This window comes from Rattus norvegicus, chromosome 20, assembly GCF_021556685.1.
Source record: "Rattus norvegicus strain SHRSP/BbbUtx chromosome 20, alternate assembly SHRSP_T2T, whole genome shotgun sequence".
NCBI classification, from domain to species: domain Eukaryota; kingdom Metazoa; phylum Chordata; class Mammalia; order Rodentia; family Muridae; genus Rattus; species Rattus norvegicus.
This window is the reverse complement of record NC_141553.1, coordinates 32,822,380-32,846,465: the sequence shown is the minus strand read 5'-3', so window position 1 is coordinate 32,846,465 and position 24,086 is coordinate 32,822,380. Positions and strand designations below refer to the sequence as shown.

At 43.9% G+C, this 24,086-nt stretch overlaps 2 protein-coding genes across 3 annotated transcripts in view; one reads left to right on the top strand and one right to left on the bottom strand.

Moving 5' to 3' along the window:
- Nucleotides 1-19,199, top strand: part of Gopc (golgi associated PDZ and coiled-coil motif containing) — a 55,681-nt gene extending 36,482 nt beyond the window's left edge. For both annotated transcript variants that reach the window (NM_001393720.1, NM_001107631.3), the window contains 4 exon segments: nt 9,320-9,415; nt 10,656-10,820; nt 13,637-13,817; nt 16,409-19,199. In NM_001393720.1, the coding sequence (NP_001380649.1) occupies nt 9,320-9,415; nt 10,656-10,820; nt 13,637-13,817; nt 16,409-16,539 (573 nt within the window). In that variant the 3' untranslated portion in view covers nt 16,540-19,199.
- Dcbld1 (discoidin, CUB and LCCL domain containing 1) overlaps nt 16,759-24,086 on the bottom strand; it is a 112,595-nt gene continuing 105,267 nt past the window's right edge. Inside the window, exon 11 of the mRNA XM_087597522.1 lies at nt 16,759-17,985. Coding sequence (XP_087453648.1) covers nt 17,858-17,985 — 128 coding nt within the window. The 3' untranslated portion in view covers nt 16,759-17,857. The remainder of the gene's footprint in view (nt 17,986-24,086) is intronic.

Sequence of the window (24,086 nt, the reverse complement as noted above, 5' to 3'; positions counted from 1 at the left end):
CCACAAAAGGGCTAGGAGGAGCCACGTAGGTGTTTTAACTTTAAGGGGTTTGGAGTGTGCTGAACTCTCCATGTCTGGGGTGTAGTGTTGTGATTAGTCAATTCCTCAGACCGGACTGTCTTGACGTGTGGTGTGTGGATCTAAGCCGAGACTCCGTCTACCTTTAGGGCGGTCGGGGTAGTCAGGAGGATGGTGTAGGGTCCTTTCTACCGTGGCTCGAGATTCTTGGTCTGGTGTCTGTGTACCCACACGGTGTCTCTAATCTGGAACAGGTGTGGCACCACCGGATGTTCAAGCTTGTCCTGGTAAGCAGCGGCCAAAGGTCTCCAGACGTCTCTCTGTACAATCTGTAGGGCCTGTAAATGGGCCCTCAGAGAAGGGCTGTCAGCAAAATCAGCAATGTTTGAATCAAAGAAATGGACAAATGGGGGTGGTGTTCTATATATTATTTTAAAAGGAGTTAGACCATGGGGGCCCGGGGTATTCCGGGCCCGATATAGAACTAGGGGAAGGAGGGCCACCCAATCCTTTGAGCCAGTTGTAAGCGTTAGTTTGGATAAAGTCTCCTTAATTGTTCTATTTATGTGTTCTACCTGACCTGAACTCTGGGGTCTATAGGCACAATGTAATTTTTAATCAATCCCCAGCAATTTGGCCACCAACTGACTTACTTGGGAGACGAAAGCGGGCCCGTTGTCCGACCCCAACGCTTGAGGCATGTCATACCTGGGAAAGATTTCCTCGAGGAGCTTCTTGGTGACCATTTTTGTAGTCTCGTGTTTTGTGGGGAAGGCTTCGACCCATCCTGAGAAGGTGTCTACAAACACTAGGAGATACTTGTATCCATATATACCTGGTTTAATTTCAGTAAAATCAATTTCTCAATGGATGTCGGGACGGTGTCCCCTAGGACGAACTCCTTGTCCAATCATGGTCCTTTCCGGGTTAACCTGAGCGCACGCTTTGTAACTCTCAGTCACCTTTTGTATCGCTTTGTCCCGATTCAAAAAAAAAAACACAGATTTATCTCTTCCCTATCTAGTAAGGTTTTTATCTTCTTAAACCCCAAATGGGTTAATTTATGTAAAAAGGAGATCAATTCAAAAGTCCTTTGTAGACCCACTGTTTTAGTTGAGGGTGGTAGATGGCCCCCATTTTTTTTTCTAGGAGCTCTATGTCCTCATGGGCATAAACCCAACTGGTTTGTCCCACTGGTGGGGACGTGGGTTGGTCTGGGCTATTTAAGGGCAAGATTTGTTTGCTCATGGCCGCTTCTCTCGCCGTGGCATCGGCCAGCCGGTTTCTTCGTGCCTCTGGGTTGTGTCCTTTCTGGTGTCCTGGACAATGTATAATACTCAGTCTTTTGGGCAAGAATAGGGCTTCTAAGAGGGCCAGAATTTTAGCCTTATTTTTAATATCTTTATCTTCAGATGTGAGCAGCTCCCGCCTCCGGTAGATCTCCCCGTGGATGTGTGCCGTGGCAAAGGCATAACGGCTGTCTGTATATACATTTAGCCTCTTACCTTTTGTCATCTTGAGCGCCTGAGTCAAGGCGATGAGTTCAGCCCGTTGTGCGGAGGTACCAGCAGGCAGGGCTTTCGCCCAAATCACTTTGTCCTCCGTAGTGACCGCAGCTCCAGCCTTTTGCTCTCCCTCTGCCAAGAAGCTGTTGTCATCCGTGTACCATGTGTGGTCAGCATTCTGAAGAGGCTGGTCCGATAGGTCCGGCCTGGTTCCATGTACTTCTGCGAGGATTTGTAGGCAGTCATGCTGTTCTGCCTCCTCCGGTAGAGGAAGCAAGGTGGCAGGATTGAGGGCGACTACGGGCCCAAACTGAACCCGTTCTGCATCCAGTAACAAGGCTTGGTGTGAGAATTAGAGAGCCAGCGGTCTGGGGGCTGCTTTACCAAGGCCTCCACTGCGTGGGATGTTAGGATGGTGAGTGGCTGTCCCAAAGTCAATTTTCTAGCGTCCTTGATCAGGACAGCAATAGCAGCCACCATCTTTAGGCACGGTGGCCAGCCGGAGGCCACAGGGTCCAATTTCTTAGACAGGTAGGCCACAGGGCGTTTTCAGAGTCCCAACCTTTGTGTTAGGACCCCTTTAGCATACCCCTGTTTCTCATCGATGAACAGTTACTGAGCAAATTGTAAGGGTTTGGAACAGTCGGATGAATATCTTCTATCCTCTTGTTGACCTTTCTCAAGTCTTGTACTGGCCTATAATCTCCAGTGCCGGGTTTCTTAACAGGCAGAAGAGGCGTATTCTAAGGCGACCGGCAGGGGATTAGGATGCCTTGATCTAGAAGCCTCGTAATGTGAGGCCTTATACCTTGATAAGCTTCATGTGACAGGGGGTATTGTTTTATGGAGACTGGAGTTGTAGTTAAGGGGGGCTGTTGGAGCGCCAACCCCATCCCACCAGTCTCTGTCCAAGCCAGTGTCCTATCCTGGTTTATAGGGTTAGAACTTGAAGGGGAGTTCCGTGGGGGCCAGTTATTTGGGCCCCTCTTTCCTCAAAATGAATTTGTGCTTTTAGTTTGGTGAGCAGGTCACGGCCCAGCAGAGGGTACGGGCAGTCCGGAACATGTAAGAAGGAATGGGTCACCTTACCAGTAGCCAGCTGAACCCGGCGGTCCGTAGTCCATCGGTATTGTTTCTCACCAGTAGCTCCTTGTACCCAGGCCGTCTGGTCGCTGAGTTGTCCTGAAGCTTGAGTGAGGACTGAATGCTGGGCTCCTGTGTCTACCAGGAAAGTAACCAGCTGTCCCCCAACTTTAAGCGTTACCCTGGGCTCAGGGGGGGGGGGGGGGGCTCCTGGCCCTGACCTCCCTAATCTTTATCTAGAGCCAAGAGGGAGGTTCGTGGTCGAGGCTTTCGGGGTCCGCCAGGCTTCTTGGGGCACTCTCTGGCCCAGTGTCCTTTTTCTTTGTAATAGCCACATTGATCTTTATCCAGCTTCAGCCCCTTTCGAGCTCCCCCCTATCTCCCTTCCTTTCTTGGCCCTGTACTACGGCGGCCAAGATTCGACTCAATTCTTTCTCTTATTAAAAATCTTTTCAGCTTCTTTAAGTAAATCCTGTAATGTATAGCCCTGCAAATTTTCTAACCTCTGTAACTTAGTCCTGATATCTGGAGCAGCCTGCCAGATGAAGGACATAGAGACACTCGTCATTTGTCCTGGGTCATCTGGGTCATAGGGAGTGTATATACGGTAGGCCTCCTTAAATCTCTCTAGAAAGGCGGAGGGAGTTTCTCCTGCTTCCTGTAATACCTGTTTTACCTGAGCCAAATTAGTAGGGCGTCGTATAGCCCCTCGGAGACCCGCTAGAAGCAACTGGCGATAAAGGCGTAGGTGTCCCTTACCTTCAGCTGTATTAAAATCTCAGTTTGGTCTCTTAAGTGGGAATGCAGCATCAATTTCCTCAGGCAGCTGGGTGGGACGCCCATCATCTCCCAGAACATGCTTTCTGGCCTCTAGGAACACTCTTTGTTTTTCTTCTGAGGTTAAGAGGGCCTGTAAGAGCTGTTGGCAGTCATCCCAAGTAGGCTGGTGAGTAAGTAAAACAGATTCTATTAGGTCGGTGAGTGCCACCGGATCTTTGGAGAAAGAAGGGTTGTGTTGTTTTCAATTGTAAATGTCAGCTGCTGAAAACGGCCAGTATTGGGTCTGGCCACCGGTTCCCTGTCTAGGTGGGAAAGCCTGGGAGGTTGAAATCTGGCATCACCTCTCGCTTATTGTGTAATCTCCCTGCGACAGGGGAGAAACCCTTATCAGACTGTGGCCCGGCAACTGATCTGGCCGGCGGCTCTGCCTCCTCCGTTTTAGCCGGGCCTGTCAGAGAGAAGATCTATGAGAGGGGAGTTTGGGTCTGCCAGGAGGACAGGTTTCTTAAGACGTGGCCGGCAGACCGGGCGGGGCCGAGGGGACAGGCTGGGGGTTGAGGGGAGGCCAATTCGGGTTCACGAAGGGTTTCGCCCGGGGGTGGGGGGGTTAAGGCGAGACTCTCTCAAGTGATAATATAAGAAACCTGGTCAGGATGTCCGTGGACGACCCGATCTTTAACCTGTAAAATAATGATCTTATTAAATGTGCCATTCACTGGCCATCCTGCTCCGAAAGTGGGCCACTCGGATGTGTAGAGAGTCTGTCCTTTTCCTTTTTTTTTTAACCTCGACGGACTGGTTGTGTGCCCGGTCGTGGACGTCTTTCTAATGATCAAGAGTGAGACTTAGGGGCGTTGTTAGGGACTGTCCCATGTTAGTTCTAAGGAAGATTAGAACACAGAGAAAACAAACAACACCAACAGTCAAACAAACAACAGACAGGCATGCTGTACGGCTTTGGTACCAAACTGAAAGCAAAAAGTCAGATGGAGGTGGCAAAGGTCCGGGGCCCTCTGAAAGCCAAAAATACACACAGAGGTGCCGTTAGTCCGGATCTTTCTCCTCTCCCAGATTGGGCCCCGAAAAGTCGGGCCCCAACACCCTTGGAACGTCTTCCAGGGCTGCGGGGCGAGAAGTCCGAGCTCGTCAGCTCCTTCTTCGTCCCGCCCAAATTCCAAACAACCTGGCTGAGCGCTCACAGAACAGACCTGGCTGAGCGCTCACAGAACCTGGCTGAGCGCTCACAGAACAGACCTGGCTGAGCGCTCACAGAACAGACCTGGCTGAGCGCTCACAGAACAGACCTGGCTGAGTGCTCACAGAACAGACAGAATAAGGCAGAACGAGACAAAATCAGACAGACAGACAGACGCCGGCCGGCTTACCTCCCAGTGGGTGGTCGGTGGTCCCTGGGTGGAGGATCTCCTTTCCCGGCCAATGCACCAAATGAAAAGCTCTCAGGGAGAACTTTCCCTCGGGATGGAGATCCTCTAACTCCAAAGACCAGACCGAGACACCACAGGATGCAATCAGCAAGAGGATTTGGTTTATTGTCGGGATACACAGGCACAGGCACCTGCGGGCGCTTCAGTCACTCGGGGGACTGGCGCGCCCCACGGAACCAAGGATGGGCTTTTATAGGATTTTGGGGAGCAGAAGCAAGCATACAGAAGCAGATGCATGGTTACAGGGATATAATTGGTGGATTCTAATATGGCAAGGGTTTAGCCCGGGGGCAAGTTTCCTAGCTACCTTCCTGAAACATAACGACTGACTCGGCCCCCCAAGGGTTCAGCCCGGGGGCAAGTTTCTTAGCTACCTTCTTGGAACATAACGGCTGACTCGGCCCCCCACCAGGGTGTGGGACCTCTCCCGGGGCTTTTCTCATTGTCAGGTGTTCAACGGCAGTCCTCCTGTTGCCAGGCCTTCAACCAAACACATCTTGTTTGGCAGCCGCTGTGTACTCAGTGTTCTAACCTTTCCCTGAACCAGTCATCTTAAGTACAGCCTTGCAAAATGGCGTTACTGCTGCTAAGCTGGGGTCTTTCAGGACAATTAATGGAATAAGGTACTTTAACAGGTAGATTGTAGAGCACTAGGGAATAAAAACTAATTAATGTTTAAGCTGATAAAAATTTATCAGTTCGAAAAATAACATTTATATAAATCCCTAAAGGTATTTTCTAGTGAAGATACATGGTTACTACTTTATTACTTGAAGATACTTACTTATTACTTGAGTCCTGGTAATTTTATAATGTCTTACTATGCAAACATATATATTGACAAAAGGTAGAAAAAATCATCTATAAATTTTACCATATCAGCATTTTCATCTCACCTTTTAATTGCTGTAATATATATCTATACCAGGAGATTAATAATGGTTTCTAAAGGCAAGTTAGTAACATGAGTTCAGCTTGCTTTGTTACTTATTTGAATAATACTTTTTTCTTTTCCTTTTTTTTATTGGATATTTTTTATTTATATTTCAAATGTTATTCCCTTTCCCGGTTTCCTGTCCATAAGTCCCCCTATCCCATCCCCCTTGCCCAGTGTTGCCCCTCCCAAACCACCCCAACTTCCTGCCTCCCCACCTTGACATTCCCCTACACTCGGTGGGGGGCGGGGGGAGTCCAGCCTTGGCAGGACCAAAGGCTTCTCTTATTGGTCCCCAACAAGGCCATCCTCTGCTACATACGCAGCTGGAGGTCAGTCCATGTGTACTCTTTGGGTAGTGGTTTAGTGTCTGGGAGATCTGATTGGTTGGTATTGTTGTTCTTGTGGGGTTGCAAGCCCCTTCAGCTCCTTCAGTCCTTTTTCTAACTCCTCCAACGGGGACCCCATTTTCAGTTCAATGGTTTGCTGCTAGGATTCGCCTCTGTATTTGTCATGCTCTGGCTGAGCCTCTCAGGAGACAGCTAGATCAGGCTCCTGCCAGCATGCATCTCGGCTTCATCAATATTGTCTAGGTTTGGTGGCTGTATATATATGGGCTGGATTCCCAAGAGGGGCAGGCTCTGATAGCCATTCGATCAATCTCTGCTCCAAATCCCCTTCTATGAATACTTTTGTCCCCCCTTTTAAGAAGGACTGAAGCATCTGCACTTTGGTTGTCCTTCTTCTTGAGTTTCATGTGGTCTGTGGATTGTACCTTGGGTAATTTGAACTTTTATCAGTGAGTGCATACCATGTGTATCCTTCTGTGATTGGGTTACCTCACTCAGGATGATATTTTCTAGTTCATTCCATTTGCCTATGAATTTCATGAAGTCATTGTTTTTGATAGCTGAGTAGTACTCCATTGTGTAGATGTACCACATTTTCTGTATCCATTCCTCTGTTGAAGGGCATCTGGGTTCTTTCCAGCTTCTGGCTATTATACATAAGGCTGCTATGAACATAGTGGAGCGCGTGTCTTTGTTATATATTGAAGCATCATTTGCGTATAAATGCAGGGTTGTATAGCTGAGTCCTCAGGTAGTACAATCAATTTTCTGAGGAATCTCCAGACTGATTTCCATTGTGGTTGTAACAGTTTGCAATCCCACCAACAATGGAGGAGTGTTCCTCTCTCTCCACATCCTCACCAGCATCTGCTGTCACCTGAGTTTTTGATCTTAGCCATTCTCACTGGTGTGAGGTGGAATCTCTGGGTTGTTTTGATTTGCATTTCCCTGATGACTAAGGATGTTGAACATTTCTTTAGGTACTTCTCAGCCATTCGATAATGTTCAGCTAAGAATTTTTTGTTTAGCTCTGTTCCCTATTGTTAATAGGGTTAGTTGGCTCTCTGGAGTCTAACTTCTTGAGTTCTTTGTATATATTGGATATTAGCCCTCTATCAGTTGTAGGATTGGTAAAGATCTTTTCCTAATCTGTTGGTTGCTGTTTTGTCCTAATGACAGTGTCTTTTGCCTTACAGAAACTTTGTAATTTTATGAGATCCCATTTGTCGATTCTTGATCTTAGAGCGTAAGCCATTGGTGTTTTGTTCAGGAAATTTTCTCCAGTGCCCATGTGTTCGAGATGCTTCCCCACTTTTTCTTCTATTAGTTTGAGTGTATCTGGTTTTATGTGGAGGTTCTTCTTGATCCACTTGAACCTAAGCTTTATACAGGGCGATAAGAATGAATCAATTTGCATTCTTCTAAATGCTGACCTCCAGTTGAAAATGCTGTCTTTTTTCCACTGGATTGTTTGAGCTCTTTTGTCAAAGAGCATAGGTGTGTGGGTTCAGTTCTGGGTCTTCAATTCTATTCCACTGGTCTACCTGTCTATCTCTGTACCAATACCATGCAGTTTTTATCACTATTGCTCTGTAATACTGCTTGTGGTCAGGGATGGTGATTTCCCCTGAAGTTCTTTTATTGTTGAGAATAGTTTTCACTATCCTGGGTTTTTTGTTATTCCAGATGAATTTGCAAATTGCTCTCTAACTCTATAAAAAATTGAGTTGGAATTTTGATGGGAGTTGCACTGAATCTGTAGATTGCTTTCAGCAAAATGGCCATTTTTACTATATTAATCCTGCCATTCCATGAGCATGGGAGGTGTTTCCATGTTCTGAGAGCTTCAGTTTCTTTGTTCAGAGGCTTGCAGTTCTTGTCATACATGTCTTTCACTTGTTTGGATAGAGTCACACTGAGGTATTTTATGCTATTTGACTGTTGTGAAGGGTGTTATTTCCCTAATTTTTTCTCATCTTGTTTATCCTTTGAGTAGAAGAAGGCTATTGATTTGTTTAAGTTAATTTTATATCCAGCCACTTTGCTGAAGTTGTTTATCAGGCTTAGTAGTTCTCTGGTGGAACTTTTGGGGTCACTTAAGTATACTATCATATCATCTGCAAATAGTGATATTTTGACTTCTTCTTTTCCAATCTATATCCCCTTGACTTCCTTTTGTTGTCTGATTGCTCTGACTAAGACTTTGAGTATTATATTGAATAAGTAGGGAGAGAGTGGGCAGCCTTGTCTAGTCCCTGATTTTAGTGGGATTGCTTCAAGTTTCTCTCCATTCAGTTTGATATTGCCTATTGGTTTGCTGTATATTGCTTTTACTATGTTTAGGCATGGGCCTTGAATTCCTGCTCTTTCAAAGACTTTTACCATGAAGGGGTGTTGAACTTTGTCAAACGCTTTCTCAGCATCTAATGAGATGATCGTGTATTTTTGTTCTTTGCGTTTGTTTACACAGTGGATCACGTTAACAGATTTCCCTATATTGAGCCATCCCTGCATGCCTGGGGTGAAGCCTGCTTGATCAGGATGGATGGTCGTTTTGATGTGTTGTTGGGTTTGGTTTGCAGAATTTTATTGAGTATTTTGGCATCGATATTCATAAGGGAAATTGGTCTGAAGTTCTCTTTCTTTGTTGAGTCTTCATGTGGTTTAGGTATAAGAGTAATTGTGGCTTCATAGAAGGAATTTGGTAGTGCTCTGTCTGTTTCTATCTTGTGGAAAAGTTTGGATATGAAGTCTTCTATGAAGGTCTGATAGAATTCTGCATTAAACCCATCTGGTCCTGGGCTTTTTTTGGTTGGGAGACTTTTAATAACTGCTTCAATTTTTTTAGGAGTTATGGGGTTGTTTAGATAGTTTATCTGATCCTCATTTAACTTTCTAGAACGTTGTCCATTTTATCCAGATTCTCTAGTTTTGTTGAATATAGGCTTTTGTAGTAGGATCTGAGATTTTTTTCAATTTCCTCAGATTCTGTTGTTATGTCTCCCTTTTCATTTCTGATTTTGTTAACTTGGATACTCTCTCCCCCTCTGGTCAATCTGGCCAAGGGTTTATCTATCTTGTTGATTTTCTCAAAGAACCACCAGCTCCTGGTTTTGTTGATTCTTTGTATAGTTCTTTTTGTTTCTACTTGCTTGATTTCAATCCTGAATTTGATTATTTTCTTCCTTTTTTCCCTGCAATTAGGATCAAGACTCTTTGAAGAAAAGCCAGGGAGTTGGTCCAATTAGAAAAGTTCTCCTCCTTAAGGAAGATCATGAAGGCCTTGGCATTTCTATTACAGTGAGTCGTGCTTTCATTTCCTATGGTGTTTGTCAGGTAGGAACAGGCTCCCTTTTTGGGCGTCATCTGGGGGAACAAATTGTTATGGATATAGCCCAAAATAACTGAATTTTTCAAAAATTAAGCAGCAGTACTTTTACATAAACCCTTTTTGTGTATAAGGAAAGCTTCCCATAATTTAGGTATAGTTTGATGTTTTTAATACAACTGGGAGCAGATGTGAACATGATACAAAGACATACATGCAGAAAAACCTATGTATGTAAAATTAAAAAAATTTAAAGTAGAAATAACATATATAAGCATGTAAAGTGACAGCTACCAATCATATTTTGGATTTCTGAAATTGATACTTCTCTTGCAAGCTTATCCTGGTTAAGGCCAGATGTGATGTCGCACACCTTTAATTCCGGCACTTGGGGAGCAGAGCCTGGTGGATCTTTGTGAGTTCAAGGCCACTGGTCTACGTGCTGAGTTCCAGGATGGCCAGAGCATAGAGAGACCCGGTCTCAAAAAAAAGTATCCTGGTTATACATAAAGTAATTGGTCTTATTATACATATTTTAGTCACTCCTCTATTGCTCTGAAGAGACATCATGACCAAGGCAACTCTTGTAGAATAAATCATTTAACTGGAGCATACGTATAGTTTCAGAGGTTTAGTCCATTATCATGACATGCATGGCACTACAGCATTTGCTGAGAGCTGTGTTCTGATCTGCAGACCAAGAGAGATAGACACTGGGTCTGACTTGAGCTTTTGAAAGGTCAAAGCCCACCTCTGGTAACACACAGAGTAAGTACTCTGAGTCGGCCACACCTGCAAATCCTTCTAATCAGTTCAAACAGTTCCACTCCCCGGGAGCCTATGGAACCATTCTTATTCAAACCACTACAATACATAACAATTTAGATGTGACAAAAGTGCTTTGGAAGGGACCACAGATGGCTGAAAGAGCTGTGCAGGACTAGTATATATGGTTTTTAATGTTTAAAAAATGAGGCTATTGTAGTTGTTTAGGCTGTTTTAATTTTGAGGCCTATAATGATTTCAGAAAACCATATGGTCTTAGTCATTGTACTCAGAGGTACCTCTCTGATAGTGAGTAGAATGTCACCCCATGCTTACAGAGCTGTTTATTGTAATGAATTTTAAAGACAGTGTCTTGTGTGTAAGGTGACCTGCAGTCACGTTAACATTTATGGAATCTAAAGTAACCTGCTCCTTTGATGTTGCCAGGGTGGGAAGGAGCACGGTGTCCCCATTCTCATCTCGGAGATCCATCCAGGACAGCCTGCGGATAGGTGTGGAGGGCTCCATGTCGGAGATGCTGTTCTGGCAGTAAATGGCGTTAACCTAAGGGACACAAAGCACAAAGAAGCCGTGACCATACTTTCCCAGCAGGTGAATTCTCCTATGTCATTAAAACTGCTACAGACCGTGTTCTCTCCTTTGAGGCTTATAGATGTCACTTGGTCATATTTGCTGAAAAGTTACCTCTGCTCCTTTCTACAGCTACTTAGCTTTGGACAGATGATGTGAGTCCTGTAGCAGTCTCATCTGTGCGGTGGCCATGGAGCTGTAATGTGTGTAACACAGCACAGGACAGGTACAGCTACTGAAGATCAACAGCGTGAATGACAGGTGCAGCCCAGTTTTCTTAGTTAAAGTAGGTAAGCTGGGCTGGAGAGATTGACGGCTCATTGGCCGAGGGCACTTGCCGCTCTTGCAGAGGACCCAGATGCAGTCCCCAGCTTCCACACGGCGGTCATAGCCTTTTGTAATTCTAGTTCCAGGATTGAACCTAAGCCCTCTTGTTGCTTCCATGGGCACAGACATTCGTACAGGCGAAACACACATATACATAATATAAAATAATGATAGTAAATATTAAAGTCATGAAACTGCAATTCCTGGAGAACAAAGGATGTGCTCAGTTGATAGCAAATGAGTTATAGAATAAGAATCCACATTTAGAGTCAGATTTGTTATCTCATGTCCTTACAGCCTCCGTCTTCCTATGGGAATAGAGTTGAGGGAATAGAATGTTTGGGCCGTCAGTGTGGTGTACTGGTGTAGAGTGACCGTAGTGGAATGTCAGTGTGCGGACAGTCAGCTTAGCGTCACCTCTAGTGACAGACCTTACTGCACATACCACCCCTGTGGCATCACGTAAATAGCTTCAGTACAGGGAGGGCTCACTGATAATGGTTTCTCTTCTTTTGGAAAGGTCTTTTATATTAAGCCTGAAATTTGTGTTGGTATAAATTTCCAACCTGTGATACTGTGACAAAGCATTGTGAGCACACACGCACACACACACACACACACACACGCACGCATGCACACACGCACGCATGCACGCACACACACACACATGCACACATACACACGCGCACACGCACGCACACACACGCACACGCACACACAATGGCAGAAACAGTCTCACAGTGTTTTAAGTCAGCTTAGGTTTGTGTTGGGCCGTGGTCATAGACATCCTGGGCACATGCATGTGGGCCACGGCTGGACATGCTATAGAGCTTCACCAAAGACTACTACATACTCTGTTTACCGTCACAAACGGTTTTTATTTTTAATTATTTGGGTACTGGAAGTCAAATCTGGTTCCTCTGCAAGAGCAGCAAGTGCCCTTAACCACTGACCTTCTCTGCAGCCCAGCTTAGTGACTTTAAATAGGAAAACTGGGCTAGAGGAGTTCTAAGTAAGGATCCTTTCCATTATATTTTCTGACTGAAAGAGTCTCCTGCCAGCATCTTTTCTCTAAAGCCTATATTGCCGTGATGCGCCTGTCGTTTCCTTGTCTCCTAAGAAGGAAGGATCTAGGGATGCCGCTGTAGTGTGAGTGGTGTTCTCTAGGCGCAGTTTGACTCTGTCGGTAGCATGAGAACTGGGTGAACGGCAGCTGTGGTAAGGAGCTGCAGGTAGGCAGTGGTGAGTGTTAAAGAAAACAGAACCTCCAGCACATTCCTCAGAAGGAGTCGCAGGAGAGCAGAGCACCGAAGACATCACCTGAGTGGGTAGCAGTCAGAACCAACAGACTTTCTTTCTAGAAAAGACAGACCATGATGTTCAGAGTTACAAGCACAAGGCTCGGGTGCGATTGTAATCTCAGTAAATGGCAGGTACAACTTGGAGACTTTGTTTAAACTGAAAATGGCTTGTAACTCTGTACTTGAGCATCTAGTTGTTCTTAAGGAATAGCAGTAAGGATATCCCATGTGGCCAAGTGTAGAAAAGGAATAAGGACTGTCCGTCACCGCAGCTTCTCTGCTTGCTTAGGTTCTGGGAAAGCTGCCTGTTCTCCTCACCCGTCATCAAGGCTTCTCTCACTTAGGAGAAGAGACAGATGGGGATATCCTCTGCAGAGTCAATAAAGCTTGATTTTATACAATAAATACAGTAATTACCAATATTCCTAAATAAATACCTTTATAATACTGTTGTTTCTCAGTAAAAAGATAAATTTTTAAGGTAAAGGTTTATGACTTACCAAGAAGCTGAGTATAACTCACATTTGTAGTCTAGTTTGGATAAACTGAGTCAGGAGTATTACTGCAAGTTTGAGTCTAGTTTGGGCAAGGTAGAGGTTAGCTTAGGCCTCTGAATAGCTTCCTCTTTTAAGGGGGAAGTTCTTAGTGAGGAGCAGTAACAACAATTTCTTGAACTAGCAAAGTTTGTATGACACCTTACATAAAAGTTTATTTAATATCAGTTTAAATGGATTTGCTAGATTGCTGGTAAAAAACAAGATGTCTTTAAACTAAACACTTATTCCAAGATTCTGTAAATTTAATAGTTAAGCATCCTTTTTATTTTTGATAGATTTTTTAAAATACTGTGGACAGGCCAGGAATAGCGGCAAACACTTCTTCTCGTAAGAGGTGGAGACAGGGAGATCAGGAGTTGACGCTCATCCTCGGCTGTGTGGATTCAAGGCCAGCCGACTCTGCTAAGACCTTGTCTGAAGTGAATGAATGCTTTGATCCATAGAAGGAACTCCCTCACAGAGAAGAACCATGGCGTGGTCTGACTGTCATGGCCTCCCTGTCTTGTACATCTCGAGCGTCTAGAATCTCCTGCCTGACTGAGCAGGAGCAGTGCCTGCCCTCTCTTCCTCTCAGTGCCTGTTTCCAAAGACCAAGAATTCTGTTGTGGTTATGAGCACAGTGACTTGACTTTCTGTGTTCGTCCTGTTTTAGAGAGGAGAGATTGAATTTGAAGTAGTCTACGTGGCCCCTGAAGTGGATTCTGATGATGAAAATGTCGAGTATGAAGACGAGAGTGGGCACCGCTACCGTTTGTATCTTGATGAGTTAGAAGGCGGTGGTAATTCTGGTGCTAGTTGCAAAGACAGCAGTGGTGAAATGAAAGTGTTACAAGGTAAAGAATCATTCCAAATTTATTATGAATATATTGGTTATTAATAAAATTTTTTTTTTTTTTTTTTGGTTTTTAGGGACCAGGCTGGCCTTGAACTTGGAGATTTGCCTGCCTTTGCCTCTGCCTCCTAAGTGCTGGGATTAAAGGCATGCACAGCTTCCATCACCACCTGGTTTATTAATATTTTATTGTAAAAGCCTCAGTGTTCGTCAGTAACGTGTTAAATGACACAGAGCAGAAGGAATGAGTAGTGAGTCTGCAGGTTTACTGTGGTCCACTAGTTTCCGTGTTCTCTAGTTCATGTTGCCTAAGATGCTTGAAAAACCAGGATTCAAATTTCCTCAGCTCTGAAACAAAACCCAGCGTTCCTTTAGGGCCCAGGTACCTTAATGTAGATTCTTCTCTTCTAACACAAAACCTAGCATTCCTTTAGGGCCCAGGTACCTTAATGTAGATTCGGTACTTATAAAAGAACCATGCTAGTGCTTCCTTTGGGTAGGGCCATGCTTTCCAAGTTATCATAGGTGTCTGGGAGTCACTGGGACCTCTTGAGAGGCCTGTAGAGTGAGGAGCTTTTCCTGGTAATTCTGTGGTGAAACAGTAATTATTTTTAGATAAAATTGGCATTTGGGAATAAAGCTATAAAACTTATTTTTTCTTATTAAATGTTAATTCTTGAGTACATTGCTTAGTTTGATTTTCTTTTTGAGACAAGATGCCACTGTATCGTCTTGGCTGGCTTTGAAATTACAAGTCCTTCTACCTCAGTGTCCAAATGCTGCCATCACGGGCATGTATCACAGGCCCTGCCCTCTCTTTTTTTTTTTTTTTTTTTTTTTTTTTTCCTTTTTCTTTTTTTCGGAGCTGGGGACCGAACCCAGGGCCTTGCGCTCGCTAGGCAAGCGCTCTACCGCTGAGCTAAATCCTCAACCCGGCCCTGCCCTCTCTTATCCTTACGTTTTCGGTGTTAGGTTACTGACTTTTCAGAAGAATGACTGACAGATGATGGTTATTCAGACAGTTAGGTGAGCATTATCTTCAAATTTTACAGTGTGTTACTTCAGAGAAGACAGTTGAGAGTATTTATTGCCAGAAATATGAGCTCTTAAGTGAAAGTTATGTTTTGTAGAACATCGCTTACGTCCCTATAAACTTGACTGGCTCCCAAGTACAGGTCTGTAATGAGCTGGATGGACACTAGTTGACGCGATTCTTAAGTGATGCAGGGAAGTGTGTCAGCTTTTGAGTTGCTGCTCACGTCAGCAGTGCAGCGTGAGACAGTGAAATACTCTCCCCAGCCACACTTCTGTGAAGCTGGTTCTTCGTGCTTTTGTCACAAAGGAATAAAAACCTGTGTGTAGGTATAGCCAGCTACTGGAGCCAAAGAAGTTCAGTTCCCAGCAGCCACACGGCAGCTCACAACTACAGTACCTTCAGCTCCAGGGAATCTGGTACCTTCTTCTGGCCTCAACAAGCATTTAACATGTTTACATAATACACACATAAATGAAACGAAATCTGTTTAACAAATGTTTTCAGAAATAAATAGCAAGCAGCACTCAGAAGTCAGAGGTAGATGAGACTGAGTCTGAGGCTAGCCCAGTCTACAAAGTGAGTTCCAAGACAGCCAGAACTACACAGTGAGACTCTGTCTAGGGTGGACTCTGTTACATTTACCCTATAGTGTTGAGCTGCTCTCCCATGGCCCCATTGTCATTTTATTAAAAACCTGTTCCAAGATGAGGGTGGGGCAGCAGGGTAGGGTGAGGTGGTGGCACCTTTAATCCTAGTGGTCAGGAGGCAGAGGCAGGGAGATCTCTGAGTTCAAGGCCAGCCTGGTCTACAGAATGAGTTCCAGGACAGCCAGGGTTACACAGACAAACCTGTCTCAAAAAAAGAAAAACAGACAAAAAGTTCCTTGCTTTTTTTTATAACCGAGGTTAGAAAACTTTTCTCACATATGTAAACTGCAAACACTTAAAACATGAAATGTGCCTCAGCCAAAATGCATGCCGTACAGCATGGCACTGCATGGCCAACCTACATCATCGGTTGTTGTTTAATACAGATCTTTCTCAGCTCACTTAGTGGGTTTCACCATCAAGCACAGTTACTTACAACCCCGTTAGAGATGCTAGGTAAATGAACCAAAGTTTATTTTAATGGTCAGCTAGACATCTTGCCAGCAGATTGTTTAGCAGTCAACTAGCTTACAGTTCAATGACCTGAAGTTAAATAATATGGAAGCAAAATATAAAAGTTAAAATATGTGTATTTCAGTAGATAATTGTATAAGTACAATGGATTTTATAATTTAATATGTCAACCCTAAGGCTTTTAGAAAACTGGATAGACTTATTTCACAACTTCCAGGTAGCTTTAATAGTTCACACTTTAAAACGTATATGATGTTTGCTATCTGCTGTAAGATTAAAGAATTCCCTTAAGCACTATTAATTTGATCAGGGCAGTGTTAATTTGCCTTATATCGCTGCTAATAATTTCATTGAACATTTTTTCCTTAGTAAAACTAAAACTTGGACATATTTTCAGCCAGAAGTATATGTTGTTTCCTCTGTGTTGTCTCTCAGGATATAACAAGAAGACGGTGAGGGATGCCCATGAGAATGGGGACGTGGGGGCTTCGGGTGAAAGCCCTCTGGACGACACTGCTGTGAGAGCAGCTCATCCGCACAGCCTCCATCAGAAGAAGGCCTACTAATCCTTCCCAGACACGCTGCTGTCAGACTCGTGGAATGTGGGGCACTGGAGAAGATGGTGGCAAGGACTGCACAAGATCAGGGAGGCTGTGTGTTGCCTAGAGTAAGGCGGGAACCTCAGGGCTTCATGTGAACAATTCTAAGTGCATAAACCCCTGTTTTCTGTGGTACACCTTAATTAGCTATTGCATGGAAGGCAATTTTGATTTTCCTGAAATCTAAGCACCAAAGCATGTGTTTCCCAAAGGGGTATTACCAGGCCGAGTGGATGCTGTTTCCTTTGGCTCCTTTTCATATTTAACAGGACAGTGCTAACTGGAATTTTCTAAGTTCCCTTTAAATACAGCAGAGTAAATGATGCCATAGATTCCCTAAGGGTAACTGTGGAATTTCAGATGATAGAACTTGACTCAGTGAATTGCAAAAATCTAGGTTGACATTTTTGCTTAATTGAAAAATTTGTTCCAGGTTTTTTAAAGAAGTATATTGTACATTCCTGATATCTGAATTAACTCTTTGTACCTAAATTACTATCTAAATCATTATGCCGAGCTCACTCTCCGTTTACTCAGCTGCGGTATAGACTAGTTTCTTTAGGCAATCTTGTATCAATCAGTGCTGCACTAGAATAGTCTGGGAAAGCAACTGGACATTTCACTTTAGATTGTGAAAGGAAGCGCAGAGGAGCGGAAATGCCTGTTTTCAATTATGTTGATCTGTGTGCATGGTGTTGGAGCATTACACTGTTAGTGTCTGGAATCCACGAAAGACAGTTTTATACATTTTTGAGTTGTTCCTAAGCTTTGACATGTGATAGTCGGGAACCTTACTATGTCATGGAATACATTGTGTTCAAACAGCAGTTGGCTTTACGTACCTGACTTGCCAGTCATTTAACAAGCCGGGGCCAAGGTGGGCAAGATGAGGTACAGACAGTTTGGCACAGTGAGCACATCGATTTTCATATCAGTATATGTTGGACTAAAGCAATACTCGCGTGCAAGCTCTGTAAATGTGTTAGTTCTCTCGTGTCAGAACTAAGCAGACTGCCTGCTCCCTTCTTTCCTGACCTACAGGCCATTGCACCCTGCCAGGCAAAGTCAAAATACTGTATTTAAAGAGGTGATTTTTGCAAAGTCACTGTTTTAAAGGATTTATACCTAAGGGAATTGTAAGTAGGAGAAGCCTTCATATAAGGCTTTCACAGTATCAGTATCTCTTCCTTGGTATGCTTGTTTTTCCCAGATGCATTATATATTTGTTCAAAGTTGAATCTATAAAATGTATATACTTTATTTTGTGATTTTGCTATTTATAAATTTACTTAACTGTTGCCCATTCATGGTCTGTGGTGGTTCTTCCTGGTGTCACCATGTTAACGGTGGCTGGCAGTGCACTTTGTCTGTATCTTGTTCCTCGTGCTGAGATGCCTTGTAGTGTAACATTGCCTGTAAACAAGGTTAGCATTTCAATTGTACAAATGAATAAACACCTTACATATTACTGTTTGCTCCTGACAGGCTAGGCCTCTTAAAAGAAGGATTGTTTTTTCCTCACGTATTCCTCCCACACCGAATACATACCCCAGTGCATGACCTGAGACCTTCAAAGTAGGTGGTAGCCAATGTGTTCATTTAGGAAAAAGTATCCATGGTAACAGATCTGAAACCATTTTTGCTTTGACCTGAAACCATGTTGCTCCTATATCCTTTCAACCTTTCAATGTTGCCTGGGAATGACCATGGCCGTTTTCTTCTCCTTTTTCTTCAAACATTATATGCCTTATATACGATGATTGAATCACTAGGAAATGTAAGCTATAACCCTTTGAATTCTTCAAGATCTTCACAGTAAACATGGAAGCAGAATTTTAGAGAAACAGATTGAACATTTCTGTGCGCTGCCTGTGAGGGATTGTGTGAAATGGGTACGGAGTATATTTAGAAAGAGTAGTTTATGGTTCCGCGGGTCAGTCTTCACATCTCTCTCTGCTTTGGAAGCACATGCGAGCTCAGTGGCGGGAGTGCTGCTCTGAAAGAGAGCATCTGGTATTCTCCCAGGCCTAGCTGGGAGTTCACTTGAGAGTGTGTGATCACTAGGGATGAACTAGGTAGTCAAACCCTTCCCAAAGCATTTAATGAAAAATAGTTTTTATATTTCATAGGAAAGACGCCCATATAACACTGAATCTTACTGAACAAAGCCAAAAAGTGGGCGGAAAGCCGTTGCAAAGCCATTACAATGAAAACGTGTTGAGTAGAACTTGAGAGGTATGTGTGCAGACGCAGTCACACTTACTGTGCAGAATTGTCTTCTGCAGTTCTCTAACGAGCATGATAGAAGCGACACATTTGAGTTAGGGATTATTGTTAAATTAAATTAAGAGAGATGAAGAGCTTGCGTGTCTGTTGGTTAGAATTGAGCAATGACAAATAGCCTGTCCATGGTGCTGGAATAGGCCCCACAGCAGTGGGCTTCCGTTTTCATAGTTTAAAACAAAAATATATTGATTCACATATAAGGTGATTTATGATAATTGTATTATATCTAGTTAAGTTTCATATTCTTAATTAGCCTGTAAATAAAAATGACATCTTCAACATTAAAGTGGTATTGATCAGATTTGAAGGAAAATAAATGTTTTCTCTTTCATTCACTTAAATACTTTGGTTTCTTGTGGGTTGTAAGTAGTTCCTGTGACTTGTCCCAATGTGTCATTAAATACCCAAGGCTGAGTCCAGACGCTGAGGTAGAGGGCTATAGGTTGAGTAGGCATCGTGTAGTCTTAACCGTTTCATCTATGGGAGTTAGAAACTGTTGGAACAGCTCTGGGATGGGCAGTCTGCTTTAAACTTAGCAGACGGCAGGAACCCTGGCCCCTTTGGCTTGGTTCTGTATTACAGATCTCGAAAGCTAAAGTTACATGATTGTGACGGCACTGATAAGAGTATAATACGAATCCTTGTATTTGAAAGGAAATTCTTTCACATACATCTACGTATGTCTAGTTTAGAGTTTTCCACATCACATGAGATCATTCTGGTAAGCATTCTTTTTTTTTTTTTTTTTTTTCCGGAGCTGGGGACCGAACCCAGTGCTAGGCAAGTGCTCTACCACTGAGCTAAATCCCCAACCCCTTCTGGTACGCATTCTTAAGCTCCGAAGCTCTCTCATTCTGAGTACCTAGGAATACCTGCTCCTGCCTTCGGTAGCTGTGATTTAGACCCCACATCTGTGGCAATCGAAGCTCCCCATTCTTAAGTTCTCTAAGGAAAGGTCTTCCCCAAAACCCATCGCCTCAGGCTGTTGCCTGATTTGTAAGCTATAAAAAGGGATCCGCATTCTTGTTGTTGATCAGTGTTGTGTTTTAGAGAGGCTACAGTCTACCTTGAAGAAGAATAGGGGGACGGGGAGGGAGAGGAGGAGGGGGAGGAGGAGGAGGAAGGGGAGGAGGAGGAGGGAGAGGAAGAAGAGGAGGGAGAGGAGGAGGAGGAGGGGGAGGAGGGAGATAAAAATGTATTGCAGATGACCTTGTGTTGGTTTCCGTTTGACAATAAATGTTTTCCAGGTTGTCTTGAGCCATAACAGCCCTTGCAGCAGAGCTCATCTCTTGACATCTCCAGCAGGAGGACATTTAGCTGTCTGGAGACCCGTATGCCTCAAACTGGGATTGTCTGTGTCCAGGCCAAAGCTGTGCCTCTGCAGATGGCTGATGGTTGGCCACTGATGAGGGCAAAGATCCCGTGGGTCATGGAGACTGCCAGGAAGACTCTACATTATACTTGAAGTGGCATTCGCACAGTCCATCCATCCTCTTCCAGACGCACACCGGCTTTGTGGTCCCCTTGCCTCCACCTGCCTCACTCGTTTTTATCTCACCACTTAATAAAGCTGTTGCACAAGCAACTGACAGAGACAGATGACAATACTTATACCCAACCAGTGGGCTGAAGTCAGTCAAGGACTCCTGTGGTTGAAGTAGAGAAAGGCTGAAAGAAGTCGAGGAGGGCGACCCCATAGGAAGAACAGTAGTCTCAATTAAGCTGGACCTGTGAGATCTCTCTGACACCGAGCCACCAACCAGTCAGAAATGGGATGAGGGACTGTAGCAGGGTGGACCAGGAGGGGGATAACCAGACTGTAAAAAGAAACGATTAAAGATAATAAATTGAAGAGCTATCATCTTCTACCCCAAAAGTGAAGCAGGATGGGCCTCTTAGCTGCATACCTCTAGTGCTGACACAGGAGCATGGCTTGGTTGCTAAAATATTTCCGAGATCATAGAAAATTATGAACATAGTAGGACAAGAGTGTCTTTCCGAGGACCATGTGTGTGTAGCTGCTGGTTAGTTTATAACCAGGACTTTTTAATTAGGATTTTCACATACCTGACATCTATATAAACAGGATTTGTGTTGCTCACCTTCCGGACATTTGAAATTTTAGTACATGCTAGACAGTGGGGACCTACTAACTGACCCTATAAAATGTGCTCTAAACAAATTTTTGAGGGCCCACCCCCTATACTGTATATATGGTGTACCTGTCATCAGAGCTCACTTTGTCTGTATGTGCTTAAGCTCATATTAAAGTGATCTTTATTAACCCAAACTGTAGTCATAGGCGCAGGCAGGCTTCCCCAGTGAATCGTGTTCTTGGAGGCTCCTCAGGTAGTATAACTGGAGAAAGATCCACAAAGAATTATCTAGAACATTCAGCAATTGGAGTGTTAGGAGACCGTGATGCCAGTGTCAGAACAGCAGAGGTGGCCGTTCCCATTAAGTCAAGTTGGTGAACTGCTGATGAAGGGCAGGTGGGGAGGCTGTTATCCCATCGCCTGTTGTACTTCCACAGGAGGGCTAGACCTCAGGAAGGGCAACGAGTTCTGAGGAAACCTCCCCACTACAGTGAGAGTTTGATCCTTAAAGCCAGTGGGGAGCCTTGAAATACTTGGAGATATTTTGAATGGATGCCTGTGAAGGTGGTGACTGCTGGTCCTCCTGGATTGCTTGATCTTGTAAAAGTAGTCCATGCTTCCTATTAAAACCTCTTGTAAAACTAATTCTCAGGTACCAGAGAGGCTCAGCGGTTAAGAGCATTGGCTGTTCTTCCAGAGAACCTGGGACCAATTCCCAGCACCCACATGGCAGTTCACAACTGTCTGTAAGTCCAGATCCAGTGGGTCCCATATCCCTGCACACAACACATGCACGCAGGCAAAACATCAATGTACATTTTTAAAAACAAAAATACATTAAAAAGTCACCCACCTTTCCTATTAAAACCTCACGCTTAGAGATTGCTATTACCGCCTCATATCCTGAGACAGTAGGAACCCCACGTACCCTGCTGGCAGGCATATAACTAGACTGAAGTCCTAGCAAAGCTTAACTGAAGACACTCAGTGTAAGAGAATACTAATCCACTAGAAGTGTTAAGATTAAGCTGGTCGCATGCTCCTGTAAGCCCATCACTTGAAAGGCAGGAGGGAGGAAAAGTTCTGCACTACATAGCGAGTCCCAGGACAGTCCAGTCTATTGAGAGTAAGACTCTGTTTCCCCCACCACCCAATGCTACATTTAGTATATTCTGTGAAGAACCAACGGGGTACTTCAAAAGATGAGAGGATTTGATCAAAAAAAAAAAAATTCCTAGTTGCAGGGATGGGGGAATCGATTGACTTTGAATAAGGATATACTTAACCATAAGGATGTAAAAACTCAGAGGAAGGAAAGGGGAAGATACGCTGGGTATAATTTTGCCCCCCAAAAGCTGATATGCTAATACAAAACATTAAGACAAAAAAAAACCATTTGGGATAGAGATTTTTTTAAACAGTTTACTACAAAGTTGAAATAATTCTAACCTTGTGACTTGGTTGCTTTCTGTTGCTGTGATGACATCATGACCAAGACGACAGAAGAAGAGTGTATTCAGGGCTCCCATATTTAGTTAGAAGCCATACCCATCATTGTAGAGGGCATGGCAGCAGGCAGGCATGGCATTAGACCAGGAGCTAAGAGCTTATACACTGATCCACAAGCACGAGAGAGCTAACTGGGAATGGATGGGCTTTTGGAACCTCAAAGTTCCACACCTCCAACAAGGCCACACCTCCCAGTCCTTCCTCGAAAAGTTACACCAACTGGGGAATTAATACTCAAGTGTGAGCCTATCTATGAAGGCCATTCTCATGCAAACCACCACACCTTGTGTACACCTACTTAAAATAGCCGTAAAATATATAAAGGGCAGGCCCAAGACGACTCAGTGGGTAAAAGCACTTGCATCAAGCTTGATGACTTGAGTTTGATCCTGGAACGCACAGAAGAGAAAGACATTTCAATTTCTGAAAGCTATCCTCTAACCACCATACAAAATTCATGACATGTCAACACACACACACTACACCACACCCCATACAGACACACTCTACACAACACCCCATACAGACACCTGGAACCCACCATAGAGGAAGGCATTCAGCTCCTGAATGCTATCCTCTGATCACCGTACAAAAGTCACCACACACACATAAATTAATAATAAACACTTTTCATGTATAGTTAATGATAACTGGTTAGAACCACAAAAAAAAATTATAAAAATAGATCCTAGTGAGCAATCACAGCATGACACAAAAAGAAATCAAGATTTGAACAAGGGCTTGATATAAACTTTAAATAAAGGCTTTAGTTATTTGTATTTGATAACAGAAAGACCTGTAGTTTCTAATGAGGAAGATGATTGGTCTGTAACAAGGAAACCTGGGTGAACGGAAAACAGACACTAAACTGGTTTTAAGCTTAGAAAGGTAGGTACAATTTGGGAAATGGCCAGTAGGGGGCAAGAGATCCTCAAAGCTGCATTCAACCCACTAGATTGGAGGACTTTTTGAGATTCGTTCTAAGGATGAATAAATTGAAGACTGGAGAAGTTATACCATGTGTTCGTGGTCACACAGTTTCAGTTATGACTTGGGCCATTCTGGGCCAAGCTGTGAAGAGAAAAAAGGGAACTATAGACGAACATACAGGCTTTCAGTGTTTCATTCACTCACATTGTTTTTCTTTTCTCTGAATGGCACAAGGATTGATGAGCCTAGGTTTAAAACAGTTCTAATGGTTTTTAGTGGTGATCAGTAGCTACAAGGGGGTGAAATGGAGGCAGAAATGTCAGGCATTCCAGCACATTCTCAGAAACAATGAATTCCCTGCTGGCTGACCTATGGGAGACTCTCTATAAAACCAAAACCAAAAGAAAGGGGTGTAGTGCGTAATCCCAGGATTAGGGGGTTTGGAAACAGGAGGATCAGAAGTTCAAGGAATGCTCATAGGGAGTTTGAGACTAGCCTGGTCTCTAGGACACGGTGGCCAGCTCCCTACCCCAACCTCCAAATAAACCCTGCTCACTAGCATGCAGGACAACCTGGGCTCAGTACCCATTACCACATAAATTCAGCATCAAGTCACATACCTACAAATGGAGCAGTAGGGGGTTGGAAGCAGGAGGCTCAGAAGTTCTAGGTCATCCTCAATTAAATAGCCAA